The sequence below is a fragment of the Eurosta solidaginis genome, chromosome 5 (genome assembly GCF_040869045.1).
Source record: "Eurosta solidaginis isolate ZX-2024a chromosome 5, ASM4086904v1, whole genome shotgun sequence".
Classification (NCBI taxonomy): domain Eukaryota; kingdom Metazoa; phylum Arthropoda; class Insecta; order Diptera; family Tephritidae; genus Eurosta; species Eurosta solidaginis.
This window is the reverse complement of record NC_090323.1, coordinates 40,021,253-40,048,684: the sequence shown is the minus strand read 5'-3', so window position 1 is coordinate 40,048,684 and position 27,432 is coordinate 40,021,253. Positions and strand designations below refer to the sequence as shown.

Here is a 27,432-nt window from a genome sequence, read left to right as displayed (position 1 = left end):
CACGCATGATTATTTTATGCGCCGTGATATTTGAGGTACCAGTCATATTTTCGAAACTAAGAATCTGTTCGTCTAGGAAATCCTTAACTCTTGTAGTGTTTTCAGACGGGCTTTGTTGGTCCGTAGTTAGTCCTTCCATATCGTTTACATCGGGCTCTCCTGCCTCAGTTATTGTCCTGCACATAACCGTGTCTTTGCTTGCCTCTTCTGCTTCTAATGATGTGTTTGCCCTGGCAAGTATGTCCATGCCGATGACAACTTCTTCTATTAGCCCTGGAAGAACGAGTATTTCGCTGTTGTAGTATTACAGCAAATAAGCTAGAGCTGGAACATCTTATAGAAATAAAAAAACCCAGCATTGTTTTATGCGCGGAAACATGTACAACAGATAAAATCATGGATTCTGAGCTATGCATTTCCACATATAAATTCATCCGCTGCGATTCCCACAGTAGACATACAGGTGGTGTTCTAATGTATGTACATGAAAATTTACAATATAGCATAGTGTGTAATAAAGCTATTGACAGGAATGTGTGGTGCATTGTCATAAAACTTAAAAAATATGCGTTAAAATGGCAAATTGGTGTACTCTATCACTCACCAAATAGCAGTGATGCTGACTTCATGACATACTTAAACAATGTCATCAATGAACACCTCAGGGAATCTGACAACATTATAATAGTTGGAGATTTTAACATTAATATGAATATATCATCAACATACTCAAACCAGCTTATAAGTTTATTTGCACAAATGGCTATGGTACAAAGAATAAATTTCAACACAAGAATAACTGAGCACTCCTCTACGAAAATAGACTTACTCTTCAGCAATAATGAGCAAGTTAAAACTGAACATGTAAGTGGATATAAAATTTCCGATCATGAAACAATTCATTTCAAAGTACCAACAGCTAAATATTGCAAAATGAGAAAAGTTGCTACTGTCACCAACTGGGAGTACTATAGCGCAGAAAATCTTTTAAATCTGCTGCGAACGTGCGACTTTAGCTCTGTGTCTCATGTAGGAATAGAACGTAGAACTGAAATCCTGAACAATATTTTAACTGAAGCTATGCAAGCATTGACGTATGAGAAGAGGATCCAAATACAACTGAGGAATAAGTGGTATGACCGTGAGCTAAGGGAACTGCACAAAAGAAAAATTGAATTCTATAATACTGCTAGAAATACTGGCAACTGGGTGGATTATAATGGCATAAAAAAAATATATAAAAAAACTGTTATGTATAAAAAGAAGAAATATATGGAAGATAAAGTGCTCGATAGTGCAGGAGACACGAAGCGGATGTGGAAGTCTTTTAAATATCTTGCTGAGCTCACCGATGACAGAAAGGTCGTTAGCAAAATAGTAATTAACGGTGAATGCCTCGAGAAGGAATACGATATAGCCAATGCCCTAAATACATTTTTTATACAGAGCATAGCTGAAATTAATGATAGCATTGAAATAATTCCGATTGCGGCAGAAACAAGTGTAAATAATGCAATTGAAACTTTTCAATTCACCGACGTAGAGTTAGATGATATAATGAACATTTCTAAATCTTTTAGAAACAAATATGGTGGAAAAAAGCTTTTGTCGGAGGGGGTATTTAAAGATGCCATGATTTACATTGCTCACTTCTACAAAGATATAATAAATGAATCAATAAACAGTAGCATTGTTCCAAATTGCTGGAAAGTATCAACTATAGTACCTGCGGAAAAAGTCAAAAATACAGTAAGGCCAGAGGAACTGCGCCCAATTAATACGCTACCCGCAGATGAAAAAATTATGGAAACGGTGGTTAAAAATCAATTAGTGGCATATCTAGATAAATACCAAATTATTATACCTGAACAATCTGGGTTTAGGAAAAGCCATTCTTGCGAAACCGCACTGAATATGGTTATTGCGGAATGGAAAGAGGATATAACTGATAAGAAAGTTGTGATCTCAGTCTTTTTAGACTTAAAACGTGCTTTTGAAACTGTGGATAGAGAGGAACTGCTGAATGTTATGTTTAATAATGGGATAAGAGGAAAATCCTTGGAATGGTTCAGAAGCTATTTGAGTAATAGAAAACAGAAGACGATAATTGGAAGTGCAGTTTCACCGGTTGCTGATGTACATATTGGGCTACCGCAAGGTTCAGTATTGGCACCGCTATTGTTTACAATATATATTAACGATATTAAAGAATGCTTGAAATATTGCAATATTCGACTATTTGCGGATGATGCATTGATAACCATTAGTGAAAGAAGTGAGGGCTTTGCGGTATCGAAAATGCAAGAAGACTTAGACTCCCTTTACAAATGGCTATGCCATAGAAAGTTAAAAGTGAACGTGGATAAAACCAAAAGTATGATATTTTGCAAAAATCAAAGCATTATGGGTGCCAATACCCTTAGCAATATTACTCTGAAGATAAGAAATGTTGAAATTCAGCAAGTAGACAAGATCAAATACCTAGGAGTCTGGATCGACAAAAACCTTAGATTTGGAGAACACATAAATTATTTAGAAAACAAAGTTGCAAAAAAAAATGGTTTTATGTACAGAACTTGTAAATATATTAGTCAACGACACAAATTATTAGTGTATCGATCAATTATTGAACCGCACTTTATCTATTGTCCAACAATCCTGCTATTAGCAAATGACACACAAATAAAAAAACTGCAGATACAACAAAACAAGGCAATGCGATTAATTTTAAAATGTTCGCTTAGAACACCAAAATCTACAATGCTAAATATGTTAAACTGGCTCAGTGTAAAACAGTCGATATATTATTTCACATTGAAATTTATACATCATATGAAATTAGGAATAACACCGAATTATCTGAACGGGAGAATACATTTTAATCATGAAATACATAACTATGGAACTAGAAGCAGCGGAAATATAAGACTGCCTAGAGTAAGAACGGAGTTCGCGAAGAAGACTTTAGAATATATAGGTTATAAAATGTACAATGAATTACCAAATACGATAAAAGACTGTGAAAATATTAATAAGTTTAAAGCCAAATTATTTTTATACTGTAAGTCATTAAGCATGTAATGTATACAATTTATTTATATATATATATATATTTTTTTTTTACCTTGAACTAGGTCTTAAAGACCGTAAATAAATAAATTATTATATTATTATGTTGTACGTCTGTTTCTCAATCTCTACATCTGCCACTATTGCTTCCTTTATCGTGCTGACTCTACCACCGCCCAATACCACTCGGCTTCGTACCTGTTTCAAAATCGCCTTACCTAATCTCCTCGAACATGTCTCACTCATAAAACTCCTTGTCGCTCCTGTATCTACTGTTGCTGTTACTTTGCAGCCATTTATCCTTACGTCGGCCAAAATACGCCCTCCTGTTTGCTTCAAAATAGTTAGACCTCCCGAATTTGTACTGCTGGAGACCCCACCCCTCGGGTCTGATCGAGTCTCCGGTCGTTTCCCGATGATGCGCGGCAACAATTTTTTGTGAGAATGTCGAACCGACCACATTCCCAACAAAAGTTTCGACGTTCATTGCGGCACGCATAGGCACGATGTCCGTTTTCACCACATCGCCTGCACGCGGCCCTGGGATTCGTATACGTTTGTTTTGTTGGTGGGTTACTTCGCTGTGTATTGCCATTACCAATCCTGCTACTAGGCTCTACATCTGGTAATTCTTGTATGAAAAAATGCCGGTCGTCTGGACGCCTTGCTGGAAGTGCTCTTGCCACTACTCTCTGCGCATCTCTGCCATTCGTCATATTTTCGAAGTCCTCTGCCAGACTCACCAAGCCTTCGCGCGTCTGAAATTCAGTTCGTTTTATATATAATTGATACTCACTGTGGCAGTTTCGGTATATTCTTTGCAGTCTTTGTTCCTCGGTAAGGTTCTCGTGTCTCATGAGGTTCTGTAGTTCCAAAACGTAATCCTTGAACGACTCTCGTGGTCGTTGTGTTCGCTGACGTATCTCGTCTTCCAGCCTTTCGAAGTATGATGCGCTCAAGAAGAAGCATAAAAAGTCGTGTTTAAAACTGTTCCATTCGCTCCAGTGACGATTATTGTTCCGCAGCCATATCAGGGCTCTGTCCTTGAATAATTCTGGTATCGCTCGCGGGAGTGAATTAAGGTCCACTTCATATCCCTCCGCCAGCTCTTCTACTCTCTCGACGAAACTCAGTGGGTCACCTTTGCCATCGTACTTAATTCCCCATTTTCGTGCTCGATCCATTACGCAGACGGTAGACGGAGTTTGGGTTGGTGTCCTGCAAATTGATATGACATATTAGGTATCGTAGGTATGCTTACGCTTTCAATGTTGTTGACCGGGCTCGCTGGTCGACTTCCGGAAGCGGTTCCACTGTTGCCTTGACCTTCTTGATTGGTGGTTAATGTTGTTTTGGAATGCTTTGTTTCCAACTCTGCGAAACGTGTTTCGTAGCTCGGATTTTGGTTAACAAACTGGGCGAACTCCTTCCTCAACTCGTCGACGGTTCCGCTGTTGTTGAATCCAAACTCGGCCGCGTATGTCAAAATGTCTTCCTTCTTCAGGTAATAAATCCAATTTACCTTGACCATGTTGTTTTCTTATGTGTTCCGGTGAAGTAAAATATATGTCCCCTTATATGTATAAGGGTCCCTGCCCGGGCGCCAATTGTAACGAACCCCGTTAGTCGGGTTTATAGCTGGGGTATAACTCAGCGAATGGATTCGCCTATACAATAAAAGTCGTTACTTAAACGTTATAAAAATTATGATTTATTTCAATCAATAATAAAATCTATATACATATATGGTTAATCGCCGAGTGTTTTACACGCCTCGGTAGTATGCCTAGTGAATATACGTAATCGGTGAGCGTTTCACACAACTCACCGAATCCATAGTAAAATACGTAATCGGTGAGCATTTTACACAACTCACCGGATCCCTAGTAAAATACGTAGTCGTCGAGCGTTTTACACGACTCGGCGGTATACCTAGCATAAACAGCTGAAGTGTGACACCACCAGCTGCTCCGTAGTGTATGTTTAACACAGCCCACTATATAGCTCACTCTACGACTTCTAAGCCAAGAGTGCCTTGTTTATGAATTTGCCGCTCCTTTTATACCATTTTTGAGTCAGCTTCCGTTGATTTACAATAAAAGTTCTTAAAACTAATGCGGCAGTTACTCACGAACGTACGTACCAAAAACGTGTCAGCTGACACGACCTATCTTATGAGTGTGCAATGTAAACGAAAACTCACCGACGTGCAACGCCCGTACGTACGTAGCCCGGAACGTAGAAATCAAAACAATTTTGATTTTTTCCGTAAGAACGTGTCAGCTGATGGCTCTCTCACTAGACAGAGTTGCCTAGTAAACTTTTGTGCGCTAATTTTTGACCGTTTGCACTTTTATGCAAAAACACCTAATTAAAGTTTGAAAAATTGTGAAAATAATTCGAAATAATTATGTAAAAGTGCAGATTATAAATATGTAATCTATTTATACTTATTTAATATTTATTCCGGCCTTTTACAATATCAAAAATTAAATTGGAAAAAGTTGATGTTTCCATAAGCATGCAATAGTGGCAATAGTGCTTTGTTGTAAACAATACACACAAATATGTTATGTACATGTACACAGACGCACACATTGATTCCTACGGGCTTGAGAATTCGGTCAAACGTGCTTCGTACGACAAACGTCCGTACGTACGGTACACGTCGGTGGGTAACTGCCGCATAAGCTAAGCATCCTAAATGTATATTTGTGCGCATGTGTGTTCGCTATCGTTTGATAATTTCATTTCTCCTTGTTCGCTTATACTTAAGTATGTATGTTTGTGCATAATTATGTGAGTTCTTACACTCTGCGATAAAAGTTTTCATATCCTATATATACTTTGATATGTATTATAATTATATATGTTTTAAAATGTATTTATGATTGTACAAAGTATATTTAATTCAAAATGTATGTACATATATGTATAAGTGAATTCATCCATGCCATATATATATAAATTATTATACTTCAGTTTATGATTTTAATAAGAAAAGTCCAAATTTGTGGAGGCCCCGAAAGCCTGTAATTTTGGAGTCTTCACAACTTGCTATTATTATATTATCTATTTTAGCAAAAAAAAACATCAAAGAACCCAGTTGTTTCACTTCAAATTATTACTGTTACTATATTTCTTTATGAGCGAGATTTATTTATTAAAAAATTTTTGATGTGTAAACACCTTTGCTCTCGTAAGTAAGCGTAGTTCTAAGAAGTTTGCTGTATGGGTGATACATGTAAAATGTAAATGCAGGCGTAGTGCATAAAATTGGTATGCCGCCGTATGGAGTAATGAAGAATGAGAGTGTAAGTGCAGCCTAATGTGGGAACATGGTACGTGGCAGAGTTGATATGACCGAATTCACACAGCAACTCACATATACATAAACATATAAATAAGAGAAAAACAAAATAAAAAAAAAAATAATAATAAAACTTTAATAAAGTAAAACAATACTATATTAAACAAATTAAATTAAAAAATTAAAAAATTGGGTTAAGTAGAATAAAATAAAAAAAAATAATAATAATATCATATTAAATAAACTAAATTGAAATCAAATAAAATAAAATATGGCCAAACAAAAAACAAACATGTAAAATAAAATAAAAAAATAAAATGAAATAATATCGTACTAAATAAAATAAAATCAAATTAAATAAAATAGGGCCAAACAAAACAAAGTGATGTAAAATAAAAAAAGTAAAAAAAATGAGGCCAAATAAAATAAAGTGAAACAAAATAAAATAAAATAATATATTATTAAATTAACACAAAAAAAATTTAGACAAAATAAAAATAACGGAAAATAAAATAAAGTAAAGTAAAGTAAAACAAAATGAAATGAAATAAAATAAAATAAAATAAGGCCAAATAAAATAACGTGAAACAAAATAAAATCAAGTAATATTATTTTAAAGAAATTAAATTAAAAAAATAATTAAACAAGAAATTAAGTAAAACAAAATAACATTAAATAAAATAAAATATAGCCAAACGAAAAAAAAAATAAAATGAAATAATGTAGTATTGAATAAACTAAAATTAAATAAAGTAAAATATATAGTAAGTATAAAAGAAACTAAAAAATAAAAAAATTAAGGAAATCAAAATAAAGTAAAAAAAATAAAATAAAAAAAGTAAAAAAATTAATAAAATAAAGTAAATTTAATAAAATAAAGTAAAGAAGGAAAAATAAAATAAAATAAAGTAAAATATGATATATAATATAAAATAAAATACAGTAGAATACATATAATATAAAATAACATAAAGTAAAATAATAAATTAAATTAAACTAAACTTAACTAACAATGTTTTTTTTTTGTTTTATCGGCCTATTGATAAAGGATTCAATTAAACTAAGCTAAATGAAATTAAATAAAATAACATTTAATTGAACCGATTTTTAATCGACGAGTTATCCGTTTGTTATCGAAAAGAAATGAATATGTTTAAGAATACGTAGTGCTACCAATTTGTTATCGGCGTGTCATGGAAAGGTTTTCGATTTCGTTATCAAAATTGTATCGATTTGTTATGGAAAAGTTATCGATTTTTATCGGAGTGCCACCAGTTTCCTATCGACATGTTATCGACGACTCACCGGCTTATTATGATACAGATACCTATACAACTTTATTATAAAATCGATGACAAATGTATAAACCTTCTATAACAATAATTATTCGTTATCGATAATAAGCCGATTGTAAAACCAAACGAAGCTCTTCTCAAAAAGTTCAGAGCTATTTGTTTCAGGTAAAGTTAACTCTGCTTTGTTTGTACTTTAACTCTTGGGTGAGCTCTAGTTAACTTAAACAAATTAGTTTCCAGACACACACATCCAGTTTTACACATCGATTTTCACAAGTACTTGGCAGCATGGCGGAACGATTCAAGGTGGCAGCACGGGACAGCTGATGATAAACTTTTTATGCTCAGCTGAGCAGAGCTCACAGAGTATATTAACTTTGTTCGCATAACGGTAATCCGTAACGGCATAAACTAATCGAGATAGATATAGACTTCTGTATATCAAAATGATCTGTGTGAAAAAGAAATTCGTTTAGCCATGTCCGTCCGTCTGTAAACACGATAACTTAAGTAAATTTGAGGTATCTTGATGAAATTTGGTATGTAGGTTCCTGGGCGCTCATCTCAGATCGCTATTTAAAATGAACGAAATCGGACTACAACCACGCCCACTTTTTCGATATCGAAAATTTCGAAAAACCGAAAATGTGCGATTATTCATTACCAAAGACGGATAAAGCGATGAAACTTGGTAGGTGCGTGTTATGACGTAAAATAGAAAATTAGAAAAATTTTGGACAATGGGCGTGGCACCGCCCACTTTTAAAAGAAGGTAATATAAAAGTTTTGCAAGCTGTAATTTGGCAGTCGTTGAAGATATCATGATGAAATTTGGTAGGCACGTTACTCCTATTACCATATGTGCGCTAAATAAAAATTTGCGAAATCGGATGACGAACACGCCCACTTTAAAAAAAAACTTTTTTTAAAGTCAAATTTTAACAAAAAATTTAACATCTTTACAGTATAAAAGTAAATTATGTCAAAATTCGACTCCAGTAATGATATGGTGCAACAAAATACAAAGATAAAAGAAAATTTCAAAATGGGCGTAACTCCGCCCTTTTTCATTTAATTCGTCTAGAATACTTTTAATGCCATAAGTCGAACAAAAATTTACCAATCCTTGTGAAATTGGTAGGGGATTAGATTCTGAAACGGTACCTTATTTCTGTGAAAAAGGGCGAAATCGGTTGAAGCCACGCCCAGTTTTTATACACAGTCGACCGTCTGTCCTTCCGCGCTGCCGTTAACACGATAACTTACGCAAAAAACGATATATCTTATCTAAACTTAGTTCACGTACTTATCTGAAGTCACTTTATCTTGGTATAAAATATGGCCGAAATCCGACTATGACCACGCCCACTTTTCCGATATCGAAAATTACGAAAAATGAAAAAAATTCCATAATTCTGTACCAAATATGAAAAAAGAGATGACTTTTGATTTTTGACGCAAAATATAACTTTAGAAAAAACTTTGTAAAATGGGTGTGACACCTACCATATTAAGTAGAAGAAAATGAAAAAGTTCTGCAGGGCGAAATCAAAAGCCCTTGGAATCGTGGCAGGAATACTGTTCGTGGTATGACATATATAAATAAATTAGCGGTACCCGACAGAAGATGTTCTGGGTCACCCTGGTCCACATTTTGGTCGATATCTCGAAAACGCTTTCACATATACAACTAAGGGCTACTCCCTTTTAATACTCCCTCATTAATACTTTTAATTTGATACCCATATCGTACAAACACATTCTAGAGTCAGCCCTGGCCCACCCTTATTGCGATATCTCGAAAAGCATCCACCTATAGAACTAAGGCCCACTACGTTTTAAATAATCATTAACGAAAGGTGTTGATACACATGTCATACAAACACATTCCAGGGTTGCCCTAGGTTAATTTTGCTAAATGGTGATTTTCCCTTATTTTGTCTCCAAAGCTCTCAGCTGAGTATGTAATGTTCGGTTACACCCGAACTTAGCTTTCCTTACTTGTTTAATATGAATCGAAATTAGATTCTTTCTCGTAAATTCACAAAATAGTCTACCATACATTTTTTAGCTACCCTAACTAAATACAAACAAGTAAGGAAGGCTAAGTTTGGGTGTAACCGAACATTATATACTCAGCGTGAGCTTCAATTGTACATTTCATTTGAGATAAATTACTTTTCTACATTTAAAAAAATTTCTCACCATTACCTCTAACAATAAAACTTGATAAGTGAAATATCATTGATTCAAAACTATTTTTTGCTAAGTTATAGCTTAATATTCTAGTCTACGACCCTTTTAAACTTGTTTTATATAAAAGTGGGCGTGGTATTTAACCGATCCCGTCCATTTTTACTAGAAACATTTTCTGCTATAAGGAAAATATGTGTACACAATTTCATTACGATATGTTAATTTTTCTTCGATTTATGGCTCCCGAAATATAGAATATTGCTTAGTCATAAAAGGGGCGGTGCCACACCTATTTTCAAAAATTTTAGTGTTTTCCAAGTTAATGTTATAATTCAATTTAAAAAGTAAAATTTTATTGATATAAAGCTCTTTTTCGCTAAGATGTAGCTTATTATTTTCGTCTACGACCCTTTTAAAAATCTTTTATATAAAAGTGGGCGTGGTCTTTAAATTTGAAGTTTTTCCTATTTATTGTTATAAATACACTTGGGAAATGAAATACCATTGATATACAGCTCTTTTTTGCAAAGATATAGCTTATTTTATGCGTCCACGACCCTTTTATTAATCTTTTATATAAAAGTGGGCATGGTCCTTAACCGATTTCGTAAATTTTTCTTCAAAGCATTCTTTATGTTAAAGGCAACCTCTCTGCCGAATTTTGTTACGATAGGTTTAACGATCCCAGCAGAATTTATTCATGCGCTTCTCTAAACTTCATTTTTGATGCGCTACCTTTTCACTTCCAAAAACGCTGAAAGATAGGCATTTAGCAAAGTGCTCCGTATTCGCTACCTAACATGCAGAAAATCAGCAAGCGCTAATTTGCTTATATGTTTCTGCCATTTTGTTTTATTTTCATTTCGAGTTCAGCAGTCGAAGATTGAGTTTTTTGCACGTGCGTGCTTGTCGCGATTTCATTTATTAATAAAAATAGATAAATAAATCTAAGTATTGTAATAAAATATGTGCGGTGTTTATGAAAATATAAACTAAATTGGAAATTTGCCAAAAACTTAAAAATCAGATTGGTATATATAAAAATATAGAAGTGGGAGCTTTCCAGAATAATACAAACTCTTGCTGGCTTGGTTTTCATCATATTTTTATCTTTTTTGAGGTGAGTAGAGTGAATTTCAGTTGAATCCGTTTTGCTATAGATCCAATTTGCATTTTAATTCTTGTATTGAATATTCATTTTGCAGAGCACACCTTGCATCAAACACCACACATTGCGTCGTAGTTTGACCTTTTCTAGATGAGCAAAGTGCATTCTATAAGTGCCGCATGGAATAAATCTCATTGCACCACGTATAATGAAATTTTCATTTTGCAGAGAACTAGTTGTATCAGACAGGTAAAATGAGTTATGCGTTTTTGGGCTATAGCAAAAGGCATTTCAAGCGACTTGTAGCCAAAGAATTGAATAGTATCAAAACCGTAGATGAGGAAGCCTCAAAAGATTCAACAAATAGCCCTGAATTATGCACAGATAAAGAAAATTCCGATGCCAGTGAAATTATTGTTCCGGAAAATGCAGAATTTGAGATGCTTGTTATGGAACCGCCATTCAATATTGTCACGGGATTTAAGGAATTGATTGTGAACCATAAAATAAGACGAGTCGCTGCAGAAGATATGCTTCATTTGTTAGACAAATCTGGTCTTAATGTCCCTAATTCAACAAGTGGTCTTTTTGTAAAACAATCTATTCAGACGCGTGTAGTAAAACCTGGGGAATATTTTCATTATGGGATAGAGGAGGGCATTAAAAAATGTTTGCAGTTGAAAGTCCCTCTAGATCAAAACAGTTTAGAGTTGGTCATTGGTATCGATGGTCTTCCCCTATATAAAAGTTCCTCAAGTTCATTATGGCCAATTCTTGGATCAGTAGCAAACCATACCAATATGTCTCCATTTCTAATTGGATGCTACATGGGGCAAAAAAATTGATGAAGAGAGTCTTACCAAACACATCAAATTTAACAATTCTTCCGTTCAAAACGATTGAAGAGATTAAGTTTGCAGACAAAATTTTATCACAGTACTCTCGAGATGAATTGGTATTACGCAACGTTAACTTCTTCATATCACAACTTTTAGCTAAATAGGTATTTAATATAATTTCAGGTCGCATACGTACGCACTACTGTGGGAGTTACTCCAATAAGAAAAATTGTTCCCTTCTTATTTGCTGAATCTACTCTGCCTTTTATTAATTGGGATGGTCGTCACCAAAAATTTCCAATCAAATCGCTAAAGTTTTTCAATGAGATTGTTTTTCGTAAGCATAAATTTCCACAAATATGTATTTAACGTTAAAACTCTACTTCCATTTAACAGGTGCAGTTCATGGTCCCGATATGAATTTTTCTAAATTTGACAGTGAAATGCGAAAGGGGGTCCGATCCGCGAAAAACAAAATGTATAAAAGCAAATCCAACCAGTAATATTTTCTTTTGTAATACATACATATGTAAACTAAACTAAAACTAGAAGTATTTATTTGGCATCTGAAAGTCAACTTAATTCATATTTATTCCATTTTTAAGTTAAAAATAAATGTACATTAACATAAAGTAATTTAATAAATTCCAGTGTACTTATGTAAAATGAAAAGACAAAACGGACAATTTGAAGCATAAACTTAATTATTTATATGTATTTATTTTCACCATTTCTTATACTTATAAATCTCAATAATCTATTTTTTTTATTGATTAAACAAAAGACAACCGTAAATTCTTCGCTAACCGTAAGAAATTAAAGGTTTATGTACTAAAAATTAATTTAAATATACACTAAACTCATATAAACAATTCATATCCTTGTTCTTATTCAACTTCGTATCGTAAATAGAAAAGCAGTTTTAAGAAGTGAGTGCAGTTCGCAAGAAAACACTCAAGAAATTCTAGGTCAAAAATAAAAAAGTTCCTTGAGCGCTTTCCTGTGAATTCTATTTAGCCCAATACGATGACCCCAATGCGCATCTGCCTCTCATTATTATATGCCAAAAAAGATGCGCCTGTAGGCCGCAGTACTAGTTGCGTAGTCGGTGCGCATCACTCCTGCATAATTAGTCGCTTAATCGATGCGCATCACTCCTGCATTTTTGGTTGATTATTTAGGGCGCATCCTTCACGCGACTCGTGAAGCGTTCTACCTGCGCAACATTCATAAGAAAGTGATGCGCCGATTTCCAATGACATGCCAATGTTAAAAGAGGCGTAATGAGCTACATACACGATGCGCTTCATTGCATCTACGAAGGGCTGCTAAAGCGCTTCCGATGCGCTATTCCGCCTATAGGGGTGGTTGCCAAAGTGCAAATGCGCTCACTCTTTGCTTGATGACAGCAGGTACTTCGTGTTGTCCTTATTCACCATCAAACCCGTCAAACCCGATGTCAATGTTGGCAGCACACGCCAGTAATTGCAACCTATTATAGAATATTGTTACAGAGCGGTTAAGTTCTGCCACGTGGAACTAAACAAACACAACTACCGTTTATTTTTCTTTTATTTAGTTTTCTTTCCCTCCACTTCATACGTTTCCTTTTTGTTTTTCTCGGTTCCGATTATAATTTCGGATTCGTTGCCGATTTCTGTTTTTATTTCTGCCTTGATTTTTGCTAGGGAAGAGCTGCTTTAGAATCCGACTTATAGTTCGCTACATGGCTCCTTTCGTTTGCAGTTTCGATCTGGGTCCCTATTTCCTTTCCGTTTGTTTCCTCTATCCAGTTCAGATCGTTCTCTTTGGTTCCAATGTCTTCTACTCAGCTCATTTGTTATCGGCCCGGTTCCAATTTATGACCCGACCAGAGTTTCCTTCGATTTCAGCTCTGATTTTGACTTTAAGTTCAACGAACGGTTTAATTCGGGTTCATATTTTTCCTGTTTCAATTTTAGGTTATATCTTCATTATCATTCGGGTTGTTATCGGTTTCAGTTTAGCCTCATCTTTCAGATAGGTTTCGGCTTGGTTTCAAAATAAAAAAGCAACTTAGAAGTACACGGACAATCCATTTCTCGTTGCTTTAATTTTGTATGGAAGCTGATGACACAATGTTACCATATCTTCCGGTGGCTTCAGCTATCTACTTAATTATGTTTGAGGAAAAGAGATGAGGTTTGAGGGTGAGAAAGCTGCTGTAGATGTAGAAGTAAAATCAGTGGCTATTGCAGTGCAGTTGGAGGTAGAAGTCACGGTGGAAACAGATGTTTAGATGTAGATGCGGCTAGAGGTAGATGTTGAAGTAAAAGTAGACGCAGAGATAGAAGTGGAGATAGAGGTAGATAGAGGATGTAGAGGTAAGGGTTGAAGTAGAGTTGTGGGTACAGTTGGTGTTAGATATAGATGTAGAGAGAAGTAGAGCTAAAAATACTGAGAGCGAAATCGTGGGGGTTGGTCCATCAGGACCTCACATAGACTGAATGAGTCCGTAGTGTTGCAATCGTTGGGAGCTAGAGTGAATACTGTGATGGCCAAAGGCAGCAATGGAAATGGAAATAAGACAATAAAAACTAGGAAAATGGTACAAATTTAATAACTTTGCAAGCTAATATCCAGATAGAATAATGTCCACTAGCTTTGGTTAGGTTAGGCAGAAGTGGCTGCCTCCGCTGTCCAAGCAGAGAGTCACGTAGGCTGTTGTGGCCCGTTGTGCTACCACGCGGGGCTCCTATTTCCCTACTTCCGAAGAATGTTTAGACCCCAGTGAGGCTAAACCAGCGCGTTTGCCTGATGACGCGCAAGATGTCGTTTGTGTGTGCAGATTCAAGCTCCGCAAGACCCCCAAAGGAGTGTCTGTGGAGGCATCGGTACCTAGTTTTTGACAGTGCGGACAGTGGCACAGATAGTCAACCCTATTCTTGAATCCATCGTATGTCCGATTTTCGTAGATTCTACGAAAGTCCGTTCACTGAATCCATCGTAAGTTCGAAATTCGTAGAAAGCCTTCACTGAACTCACTCGAACTGTCAAATCGTAGAGTTTCGTACAAATTTTCTACGATGCGTATCAGCTTACGGAAAAAAGTGAAATTATCTCAAATTCAGAATAAAAAGGAATATTAAACAAATAAAATGTAAGTATATTCAGCCCTATTATTGAATCCATCGTAGAAAATCTACGAATACAACCCTCCGCTACGAATACGAAGAATTTGCTATCACTGAACTCATGTGAAACCGAAAAAAGTGCTGCCAACATAAAATGTCAAATTTTGGTTATTCGAAGTCAGCTGAGCGATTGTAAATAAAAAATTTCAACTTAAATTTTAGTTTAAAATTGCATTATATCATTTAAAATAAAAGTTTAGTGCTTAAAATGGATTCCATATCATTTGCAGCTTTGTTAGAAGAAAATGAGCAAGAAAGGCGTGATTTAAAAATTGCGAGGAGTCTTGAAATTAGAAGAGGCTATGTATGTGAAAGGATCCGTGTTTTAATGAACTTATAAAGGTTTTAAAAAATTGTGTTTTATAAAAACTTTCCACCTAAACAAGGCTGCGTTTACCTACGTGCTCGGTGTTACAAATGAAGGAAGTACACCGTTCGGTGGGTCATCTTCAATGACTCCTATAATACGCTTAGCATCGGTATTACGTGTTTTTTTTTGCGGAAGGTAGCTATCAGCACGGAGTTGGAAACGATTTTGACTCTCCGATGTGTCAGACCACATTTTCCAAAGTTTTGAAAGATGCCTTACTAATTTTCCAAACGCGGCTATGTCCACAACTGATACATTTAGATATGACCAACGAAGAGAAACGTAGCCTAAAAAGGGATTTCTACGAAAAATATAGGTTTCAATGTGTAATCATGTTTTATAGTTTTTGTAATAATTGTCATTATTATAAGACCCTTAAACATTTAAATAAATATTTTAGTAATTTAATTTTAATTTAATTCTTTTAAGCTTTCTTCCAAATCTGTGAAGCTCTGTTGCCGATATGCATACATGCATACATATTACAAAACCATTACTTTTTTCTAGGTAGTTGCATCTTTGGTTGGTGGCGCAATACTATTTGCAATGTTTTCCCAAAATTTGTTAACCTCCTCCTTTGGGCACTTTGTAAAGCCTAGCACCATTTCAGGGTGCTGCTGCAATAGGTCAAGTAAGCGGGAACATTGTTGGCGAGTTGTGACAATTTTGGACCTATTATAACAATATATTGCAATTTAATTAGTATAAATATCACTTTTAATAATATACTTACATTTTATTTGTTTAACATTCCTTTTTATTCTGAATTTGAGATAATTTCACTTTTTTCCGCAAGCTGATACGCGTCGTAGAAAATTTGTACGAAATTCTACGATTTGACAGTTCGAGTGAGTTCAGTAAAGGCTTTCTACGAATTTCGAACTTACGATGGATTCAGTGAACGGACTTTCGTAGAATCTACGAAAATCGAACATACGATGGATTCAAGAATAGGGTTGATTATTAAAAGTGATATTTATACTAATTAAATTACAATATATTGTTCTAATAGGTCCAAAATTGTCACAACTCGCCAACAATGTTCCCGCTTACTTGACCTATTGCAGCAGCACCCTGAAATGGTGTTAGGCTTTACAAAGTGCCCAAAGGAGGAGGTTAACAAAATTTGGGAAAACATTGCAAATAGTATTGCGGCACCAACCAAAGATGCAACTACCTAGAAAAAAGTAATGGTTTTGTAATATGTATGCATGTATGCATATCGGCAACAGAGCTTCACAGATTTGGAAGAAAGCTTAAAAGAATTAAATTAAAATTAAATTACTAAAATATTTATTTAAATTTTTAAGGGTCTTATAATAATGACAATTATTACAAAAACTATAAAACATGATTACACATTGAAACCTATATTTTTCGTAGAAATCCCTTTTTACGCTACGTTTCTCTTCGTTGGTCATATCTAAGTGTATCTTGTGGACATAGCCGCGTTTGGAAAATTAGTAAGGCATCTTTCAAAACTTTGGAAAATGTGGTCTGACACATCGGAGAGTCAAAATCTTTTCCAACTGTGCTGATAGCTACCTTCCGCAAAAAACACGTAATACCGATGCTAAGCGTATTATAGGAGTATTTGAAGATGACCCACCGAACGGTGTACTTCCTTCATTTATAACACCGAGCACGTAGGTAAACGCAGCCTTGTTTAGGTGGAAAGTTTTTATAAAACACAATTTTTTAAAACCTTTATAAGTTCATTAAAACACGGATCCGTTCACATACATAGCCTCTTATAATTTCAAGACTCCTCGCAATTTTTAAATCACGCCTTTCTTGCTCATTTTCTTCTTACAAAGCTGCAAATGATATGGAATCCATTTTAAGCACTAAACTTTTATTTTAAATGATATAATGCAATTTTAAACTAAAATTTAAGTTGAAATTTTTTATTTACAATCGCTCAGCTGACTTCGAATAACCAAAATTTGACATTTTATGTTGGCAGCACTTTTTTCGGTTTCACATGAGTTCAGTGATAGCAAATTCTTCGTATTCGTAGCGGAGGGTTGTATTCGTAGATTTTCTACGATGGATTCAAGAATAGGGCTGAGTGCTTTACGCTTGCTATCTCTTCCTCGTCCCTACAGCTGCGGCAGAAGTCATTTGTCTGTAGGCCCATATAGGCACCATGAGTGCCCATGAGACAGTAACCCGTAAGAATGCCCACTAGTGGGCTTATAGAGATACGGGTTAACAGTATCACCGACTGCGATCTTTTTTCATCCAGCTTAGGCCAGATTTGCTTGGATATTCTACATGTAGGTTCCATGGCCCATCTGGCGTTTGCTTGATCGGTGAATAGAGATCGCAAGCAGTGCTTGCAGGTGTTTAGAAGAGGCTGACCCAACCATCGGAGGTTATTGTTTGCAGGTTGGTGTCTTCCCTAGCTAGCTTATCCGCAGCGCAGTTTCCTGAGATGTCACAGTGGCCAGGAACCCCTATAATGCTCAGGTTGCATTTATCAGCTAGTTTGTTGAGGGTTTCTCTGTACTTCAACGCCACTGGTGACGAGGTGTTACTGCATTGCAGAGATTTTATGGCAACTTAGATGTCCGTGAAAATTGAAATAGAATTGGTCACCTGCAGGTTAGCAAGATAGAGGGCTGCTTCCCAGATAGCTATAAGTTCAGCCTGAAAAACACTACAGTGGTGGGGTAAGCGTAAGCTCTCGCTTAGATTGAGCTTCTGTCCACTAGGTTTGCTAGTAAATAATATTTTTGTTTACACTGAAAGAAAAATGCTGGTAAAATCAACCGAAATACGGGTCAATTCAACCGAAATTTCTGTCAATGTTTAGCAATCGCAACAAGATGTTGAATCAACTGCGCACAAATCTTTGATTCGTAATCGACCGTTTTAGTTGTCAAATGAACAAAAAAAAGTTGTTGCGACAGCTTTGTACGAAAGTACCTATGTTGCGGCATTTGCAAGGCAGATGAGTTTTCACTGAGATCTTTTCATGGCAGAAATACATTCGGAGTGCTTGCCGAATAGTGCCGAGGGGCGACCCCGCTTAGGAAAATTTTCTTCTAATTGAAAAACCTTATTTGTAAAATTTTTATGTTGCTTTGCCCGGGGTGTGAACCCAGGGTCTTCGGTGTGGTAGGCGCAGCACGCTACCATCACACCACGGCGGCCACCATATACGTACTGTAACGAATTTACTGCAATTTCGCTTATTTCAAATCTACTAAGGTTCGAATCACTAAACTGTTGAATAAATAACTCCAATCTTCATTAATGCAAAAATGGCCTTTATTAAAGTACTTCACAATAAATAACTCTACTATTGCCCGACAGATTGCGTGCTTAATCAAAACTGATTCTAGCACCTCTACAGGTGTCGCCTTTTATACTGTTCGGTTTACTCGTTGATATTTCCAGGCGGTTCTGTTCTAGAATCTACTAGTTGGTTATCTGCTATAAGTTTCTCAGCTATAACGACAGATGCACAATTCACAGCTCATGTGCGTGTGTTTGTGAGCGAAACTTCCACAATTATATTGCATATCTCAGATAAGCTATCTGCATATGTCTGTGCGCTGCTCCTCCGCAGCGTGTTCGTACATTTGTGTAGACACAATGATTGAATTATTTATGTAGATACATAATGATTGATTTATGGATGTGCATACAAGTCACTCCCAGCATCGGCTTAGAGATGGCAGTACCCCGTAGTGTTGCTAATATCCACCTAAGTCTCTAAAAGTCTCTCGATCTAAACGCCGCTAGCATCTCCAAATGTACCACTCTTCTACTTCGTGGTTTCCCAATGGTTTGTATGCGGTAGATGGTGTCACTGATCTTCTTCACAACTTTGTACGGGCCTTCCCAACTGCACCGAAATTTGGATGGAACACCTTTCCGCCGGTAAGGGTTGTATAACAGTACCAAATCTCGCTCCAAGAAACCTTCCGAAATATGGTTTTCATCGTACCTGCGTTTCATCTTACTACTCATTATCCTTGTTCGTTCCCTCGCACTCTGTTGTTTGGCCAATGAACTACTTTGTAGAGCTTGCTCTTGACGGATTGACTTCACATACTCAGTATCGTTCCGACGTTTCCCAACAGAAGTGCGCGCTGGCTTGAAACCACTCTTGCATTCTTTCTGGAAAATTCTTTGAGTCGTTTTAGTGCGTCCATTAGGTTTTGTCAATGCCAGTGTTTCTCTCGCAGGTACCTTTGATTTCGCTTTATTTGGTCCATTCGATCCATCAACCTTTGCTCGATCTACTTTCCTTGACTTTCGTGATCTCTGTCGAATCTCCTCCACCAGCACTCGCTTACCGCTGAACCATTTTTCCAAACTGAAGTTAATTTGTATATCCTGGTTCTCATAACCAATCGCCCTTCTCTGCATATCGATCTTGATGTCATGGTCAACCAAGAAGTCCACTCCCAATATGACTTCATCAACAATCTCCGCCACAATGAATTTGTGTAGAACCATGACCTTTCCAATTAATACCGCACATACCACTTCTCCTTTGACTTGGTTATAGTCGCCAGTGACCGTACGCAACCTTGCTTCAGGTAACGGTTTTACTCTCCTGTTGACCAAGTCAGATCGAATTAAGGAATGAGATACGCCCGTATCTACAGTCAGTACACGTTCGTTGCCATCCACATTCCCTCTGACGGTAAGACTGCTCGATTTTCTACCAATTTGCGACACAGATATCACAGGACATTCAATAGCTGGAGCTAGCTCTCGATCTCTACATCTTACTCGCTCTTGCTCATCCCCTCCAGCTTTGTTATTAAGACCACCCATGCTGTTGAAACCACTAGGATCAAGATCGCAATGACGTGCAATGTGACCGGGCTTCCAGCATTTGAAGAATTTGATAACTTTTTCACTCCGCTTTTGCGATCCTTTCAGCGCCTCCAATATTGCGTCTACCCACTCTAGCCTTTCTACTTCCACACGGCGTGCTTTCTGTCTTACACAGAAGCGACGCTGTTTCCTGAATCAGAGCATGTGATACCGTTTCTGCGAATGTTGGCTTTGGGTTTGCGTATGTAGCTCGCTTTGTTTCGACGTACCGTATGCCATTTATAAAGCTCTGAATATTTACCCTTTCAGTGTATTCCACGGGTGCGTGCGCATTCGCTAAATGTGCCAACCTTTCAACATCCGAGGCAAACTCCTGCAAAGTCTCATTCGCTCTTTGGTGACGGTTTTGCAACTCAATTTGTAATATCTGTTTTCTATGCTCGCTTCCATAACGTCTCTCGACAGCGGCCATCAATGCTTCTTAGTTGTTCCGCTCTCCTTCGGGAATCGTCTCTAGGATTTCGGCTCCTGGCCCTTTTAATGCTACGAGGAGTGCAGCAACTTCATCTTCAGCATTCCAGTTGTTCACTGTTGCGGTCTTCTCAAATTGTAGCTTAAAGACCTGGAAAGGAACAGAACCGTCAAAGGATGGTGTTTTTACCTTTGGATTACTCGTTGAAACTGCTGGGCGATTTAGTTGCAACTCCTGTATACGATCTTTCAAAGCATCCATTTCGGCCTACATTTTATCTTGTCGTTCACTAAAAGTCTCCAGCTACGATGAGACTTTTGTTTTCTGTGCCTCCAGCTTCGTTGAGATACGCTCTTCCTGTGCTTCGCGTTGTAATGTTATGCGTGCCTCTTGCTCTTTTAATTGTTCTGCAATTTGTGACGCCATGTGTGTTTTCTGTTCATCCAATTGTGCTTCAATCTTAGATGTAATTTGTGTCGACATTTCTTAAATACGCGTTTCTTGTGCTTCCATCTTCGATGTTATACGTTTCTCTTACGATTCCAGCTGAGATGACATTTGCGACGACATTTCGGATATACGTGTCTCCTGTGCTTCTATCTTGGATGTTATACGGTTCTCCTGGGATTCTAGTTGGGATGCCACTGTCGATGTTTGAGCAGTTATTGCAGCCAATATCATGCTCAAGTCTGTGCTCGTAACTGTCTGCGATGTTTCGTTTTTCTCTTCAATTTTTGCTGTTGTCTCGTCGACATCAAGATGAAAGACATACCCTTCCACGTTAATTCCTTCCGCTTCCATTGCCTCTCATAGTCGTGCCTGAAGTTCGAGTTTAATGCCGGTTGTATTCAATCCACGGCTCTCCAACTCCTTCTTCAGTTGCTGGATCTTTAATTCACTGAACTTTGCCATGTCCTTGTTGTCCTCTGGAATTTATTCAACAATTCCTCTTCTGACACCAATTGTAACGAATTTACTGCAATTCCGCTTATTTCAAATCTTCTACTAAGTTTCGAATCATTAAACTGTTCAATAAATAACTCCAATCTTCATTAATGCAAAAATGGCCTTTATTAAAGTACTTCACAATAAAAAACTCTGTTCTAGAATCTACTAGTTGGTTATCTGCTATAAGTTTCTCAGCTATAACTACAGATGCACAATTCACAGCTCATGCTCGTGTGTTTGTGAGCGACACTTCCACAATTATATTGCATATCTCAGATAAGATATCTGCATGTGTCTGTGCGCTGCTCCTCCGCTGCGTGTTCGTACATATGTGTAAACACAATGATTGAATTATTTATGTAGATACTTAGTGTTGCTAATATTCGTAACAATACGTAAATATGTGCATACATATAGTACAGAGCATACATAAGTACAAAGTAGAGAGCGCAGTGAGCGTAAAATTCTCTTGGAAATTTGTTCATGTATTGACTGTTTATCGCTGTTGAAATGACCAGTGAAATCAGTTGTGGTAACAAAAAAATCAGTTAGATTGATTAGGAATCTGTCAATTTTACAGAATTTTGTTAACTTAAGATCTACAATTTCTCTTCTGTTGAAATGACTAAATTAATTTGTTCGCTTGACAAAGAACTCGGTCGAATTAACCATAATTCGATCAATTTCACAGAATCTCCGTTAAGTCAAGAACAACAGAACCGATTTGTTGATTTTACTAGCACCATTTCTTTCAGTGTACTCAATAGTTAATATTTTTTAACTCATTACTATTTTAATTTAATTAATATATTTCTTTCTTGTTATTTTAGTCTGCATACTTTTTGGACTCTATAATATTATTAGCATACTGTTCCTTAATGTAAGCTGCCTTGTATCGGGTATCATACAAATGGTTGTAGGATTTATAGTAATGGCATTGGAAGCGCCTTGTTGCTTCATTTGTATAGAACATGTAAATGATTTGGCTACGAAAGTAGAAGCACGCCCATTGTGGAATCGTGCTGCATTTTATTGTGTGTAAGTAAAACATTAACTTGTACTATTGTTTTGAATCAAAGTAAAAAATTTTTTTGAACTCCTTTTTCAGAATTGCTCTACCACCTATAATTTTATGCCCGGGATTGGGTAGCATCTTTGCATGTGGTCTCGTATTCGGCACTGGTGTGATATATGGCCTCATGGGATTGGGTAAAAAGTGAGTAATACAATAGACTAATGAATAGTTCTAAGTGTATAAACGCACAAGGTTTGCATTTGCTACTCCATAGTAGCCGTAGAAGACTAAAATTATGCTCTGCTACTGATTCAACTCTTAACACGAACAGAGCATAGAGCAAGGTCATAGCAAAAAAAGGTTATATCACTATAATTTTAGTAGAGCGTTAGCAAAAAAGTTTATTCAATGCTATTTGCTCGGTTGGGCATTGTTATACAAAGTCGTCGTCACTTGTTTTTGTTGTTAGGACTTATGCAGCGCTCTGTTGTAGTTGTTTTTCCCCCAGCGGGTTAGGGGGTTATAATATACCCGCGGTAGGTATGCCTGTCGTAAGAGGCGACTAAAATACCAAATTGATTCAAGGGGTTGTAGTTGTTTTTGTCCCATTGCACAGTGTTTCGTGTAGAACAAGCTAGCTGGACAAAATTATTTTATGAGATTTTCCGTTTCATATGCAGTCATTTATTACAACAACGTCATTTTTTTCAGGCATATGTTCTGTTTTTTTTTATTTTTTTTCCAAAATTTTACTTCATATGCATACATTTGCTTATTTCATATACAGTAACTAATGTGAATAAGTGACATAGATCCAAAAAAATTTAAAGGACTTAAGAATATTACTTTATTGTACTTAAATTGAATGGACTACAAATCTCAATACTCTAAAAAATTCCGAAAAAAAACTAAAATTTTATATGAAAATTCGTCGAATTTTTCAAACATTTTTTAAATATAAATATTTTTATGGGAAATTAGTTAAAATAAATTTGCGAAAGCGAAGATTGTAAGAATTGTCCAAAAAGGGGTGTCTACTTATTTATGTGAGTGACTGTACATATGTACATACATATTTTGTATTTATTTGAGTATTTATCCTGGCACTACAATTTTTACAAAATTATTTTATAGTACCAGTCAGAAATGTATGCAACATGTTATAAGCAACATATTCATAAGATTCGTGGCTTCACGCGACTGCTTTTGTGTGCTATCATCCCTGAATCGTCTCAAATCTTTGTTACGGGCTTCCTGTGCTTCCTCAGAAAGTTGACCAATAGGTAAAATTGCTGATTTTATAATATCATTACTATGCACTAAGAATTTATGAACTGTAACAGGCATATTAAACCATGGATAGAGATCTATGTATAGTTTTTTAGTCTCGACCGCAAATTTTTCAAATCTTTGGATATTTATATTGTACCCAGATGCTAATGCGCGAAGGAGAGTGTCGAATCTTTTGATGAGCGTTATATCCAATCCCGTAATCTCAGCACTAGCCTCAGAATTTTCGAAAAACCTACGAGCAGTGTTGCCGTCATTGGTATTGCCGAAACCTGGTTTTGGTTTATCTACTATCAATCCAAGTACACTTTTAAATTTATTCTGGATTTCGTTGGAACGTAGCTTTACACTCTCTTTATCTGCCTCATTCCTAAGCTGCCACTTTTTTACTTCGAGGCGATAACTTATATGAAGCAAGCATTCAAAACATCTTATCCATGCATGGGGAGTAGACAAGCCAAAATCAAGATTATCGCGGTTAGGCGTAAAGTTCCGTAACTCATTATTCATATCTTTTGGAGTGGCACCACAAATATAACACTTTTGTGCGGAAGAAGTTTCAGTCAAAGCATTGCAAACTTTTCCGTCAATCATTGTTAGAAGCATATTGTGATTTACGGAAACTTCGTATTCTTCGAGCATGTACTTTGTTGGCAACAATGCATTTATCTCCTCTAAAACTTTGTTCGTTTCAAAAATAATAAACTCTTTTGTTTCTTTAGAAAAAATAAATTTTATTGGACGACAATACATGGTAGAAGAAGGTGGAAGTTTCTGCCAAACAATGTTACCTTTTTCATCCTGTAATTGAAGAGGAACGAAGGAAAATATAAACAAAAATTCATCAGTGTCAGAACTGCATGTAAACTTTTGCTTATATGTGCTATGGCCAGAGCTTCCATCGCAACCCCACTTGCTGATTAAAGTATACGTCAAGTTTGTAGGTAATAAACTAACAAAAACTTCTTGATTTGCTAAAACTAAACGCTCAACAGTTTTATCTAATACGGACTGGACTTTAATTTCCGCACGTGTTTCACCCACATCAATTTCATTTGGATAGCATTCTTCCTTAGCTTTTCTTAGACTATAAAATGATGGATAAACCGTATGGCCTGCCTTGATGCTCCACTTCCGAGTCGTTTTGTACCCATGAGTCGTCGACTTGCTATCTACGTAGTATGCTAAAGCTTCTACATTGCTCAAGCATCTTGCATCTGGCTCACATGTCATCTTTTTGCCGGATATTTGAGTGGTGTCCTGTGATTTTTTTATAATGTTAGCAACATTTCTGTTGCCGGACATACGCGTTGATACTTCTGCCGCATAAAGTAACTCACCAGGACTTCTAGATTGCAAGAGGTCATCCACTCGACGCCGTTTGGTTTTTTCACGGCAGCTAACAAAGTCCTCTTCATTCGTCTTCCGGTGCCGGGGTTACCTGAAGAAGTGGTTGGTTGGTCTGATGGCAACTTTGAATCCACCGTTATTGTAAATGTGAAGTCTGGACCCGAAAGCCACTCCGAGTTTTTATTCAAAAATCGCTCCTTATGTCTTCCAGAAGCGTTCCACTTTTGATCAAGCTTCGACGAATATGCCGATATTTGTAAGCTTAAACTTTTTATCGAATCTCGGCTGCTTCGCTTAAATCGTACTTAAGTACAACAAAACTCAATAATTCTTTATATCTGGTTTCCTTCGAATGTTTAACCCAAATGTCAAAAAACTCCGTTCTTGGTACGGTTATAACTAAACTGCTTTGTGTTTTTGATTTTCCGACAGGGTGAATAGTTGATGATTGTTGTGCTGCCATCTTAAGTGTCGTTGATCGTTCTGATTTGTTATCAGTTGCGTAGTATTTATATTACATTCAGGTATTGGCGTAGATGCTACCAAATGGGGTTGTTTTGTGTAGCGTTCCTGTGTGGTTATACCTGCATTAGGATTGCTTTGTATGTACCTGTTTTTATGCCTTGGTGACTAGTGCGGTAGGTTGTGGCAGGTTGAAGTCAGTGATCTTCGCCTTTTTGCTTTTGGTGTGCTCTTGTTGACCTTGCGCGCGTTTATTTTTGTGTGTTTTATGGCTACGTGTTTGTTCCCTGTACCTGGGGATTGGTTTTGCCGTTTGTAGATCAGCTTTAAAGGTTCAAATATCTCGTCGGAGCTGGTACGTACATACATCCTATTTTATATGTAGAGATAACTAAATCTACAAAAAAAAAAATTAAAAATAGATGTGCAAAGAATTCGCAATGGTTTTTTCTTTGGACTATTAGAGAATGCTTGCGACTATAACATATGTAAAATTTAGCCCGGATGTCGGCGGATGTATGTAACTTTTTTTGTCCCTAAAGTTAAAAATAAAGAGAAAAAATACCCTTTCTTCTTAATAACGGAATGTTAAATATATTGAAAATACTCTAATTGCGAAAGAATTACTATTAACAAATTTTACTTACCTTCGATCTTAGAATCCATCAAAAAAATTATATAAAAGTGTTCACTTAAAAGAAATATGAAGCTTAATATTCAACAAGAATTTTGCAAATTAATTAATGCATTTTACGGCCACTCATGCCTTCTTACTTCAATTACTCAATATATATGAGAAAAAATATCAAAAAAAAAGCAAAAATCCCGTTATTTTGTTTGTTTTTCAATTCTCATTGCACTTTTCTTGGAATAAGAACTTTGTTTTTGTCCAGCTAGCTTGTTCTACACGAAACACTGTGCATTGGTGTTAATTGCCGATCTTTAAGTTGTCGTAGATTCTTATTTTTGTTGTTTGGTTATTGCATCGGGATACTCACTAGGGTGGGTCGATTTGTATGGACGAAAGTTAACCGATGTCGCGCCATTGATTTTTCGATAGGATTTGGGCTCAGGAAAAAAAGTTCCACTACGCATACCCAAAAAAGTAATTTTCGAGCCTGCGAAATCAAATTTTTTTAACTTTTTCTCGACATTGATTTTTAAGGTTTTTTTCATGGCCTACTAAAAAAATTTGCATATGTATACCCTGTCCAACCCAAAAATGTCCGCTAAAAACTTTGTCGATAACAGTTTTTTGGAAAAAAAAATATTCAAAAAACTTATCGACGTTTTTAGCAGACATTTTTGGGTCGGACAGGGTGTACATGAAAATTTGACAATCAAATGAAATTTTTTTTAGTAGGTCATGAAAAAACCTTAAAAATCAAAGTCGAGAAAAAGTCAAAACAATGAAAATTCGCAGGCTCGAAAATTATTTTTTTGGGTATGCGTAATGGAACTTTATTTTCCTGAGCTCAAATCCTATCGAAAAATCGATGGCGCGATATCGGTTAATAAATCGACCCAGTTAAATACTCACCTATTGTTGTTGTCGTTGTTGTAGTTAGGGAGGGCTATCTATGTTGACGGTCTTTTGCCAGATATAGGATCCGGTACGTTATGGTAACAAGCACCATTAAAGCAAACCCCCTTGAAACGGTTGCGTTACACAACCCCTCGTATCATTTGGGCGACTATCTTTTGACAGATATACCTGCCGCGGATATATTCTAAG

General features: G+C 36.3%; 1 protein-coding gene across 1 annotated transcript in view; it reads left to right on the top strand.

The window, feature by feature from the left end:
- fwe (Calcium channel fwe) overlaps window positions 1-27,432 on the top strand; it is a 76,600-nt gene that overhangs the window by 32,918 nt on the left and 16,250 nt on the right. The window contains exons 3-4 of the mRNA XM_067787515.1: window positions 22,411-22,618; window positions 22,689-22,796. Coding sequence (XP_067643616.1) covers window positions 22,411-22,618; window positions 22,689-22,796 — 316 coding nt within the window. The remainder of the gene's footprint in view (window positions 1-22,410; window positions 22,619-22,688; window positions 22,797-27,432) is intronic.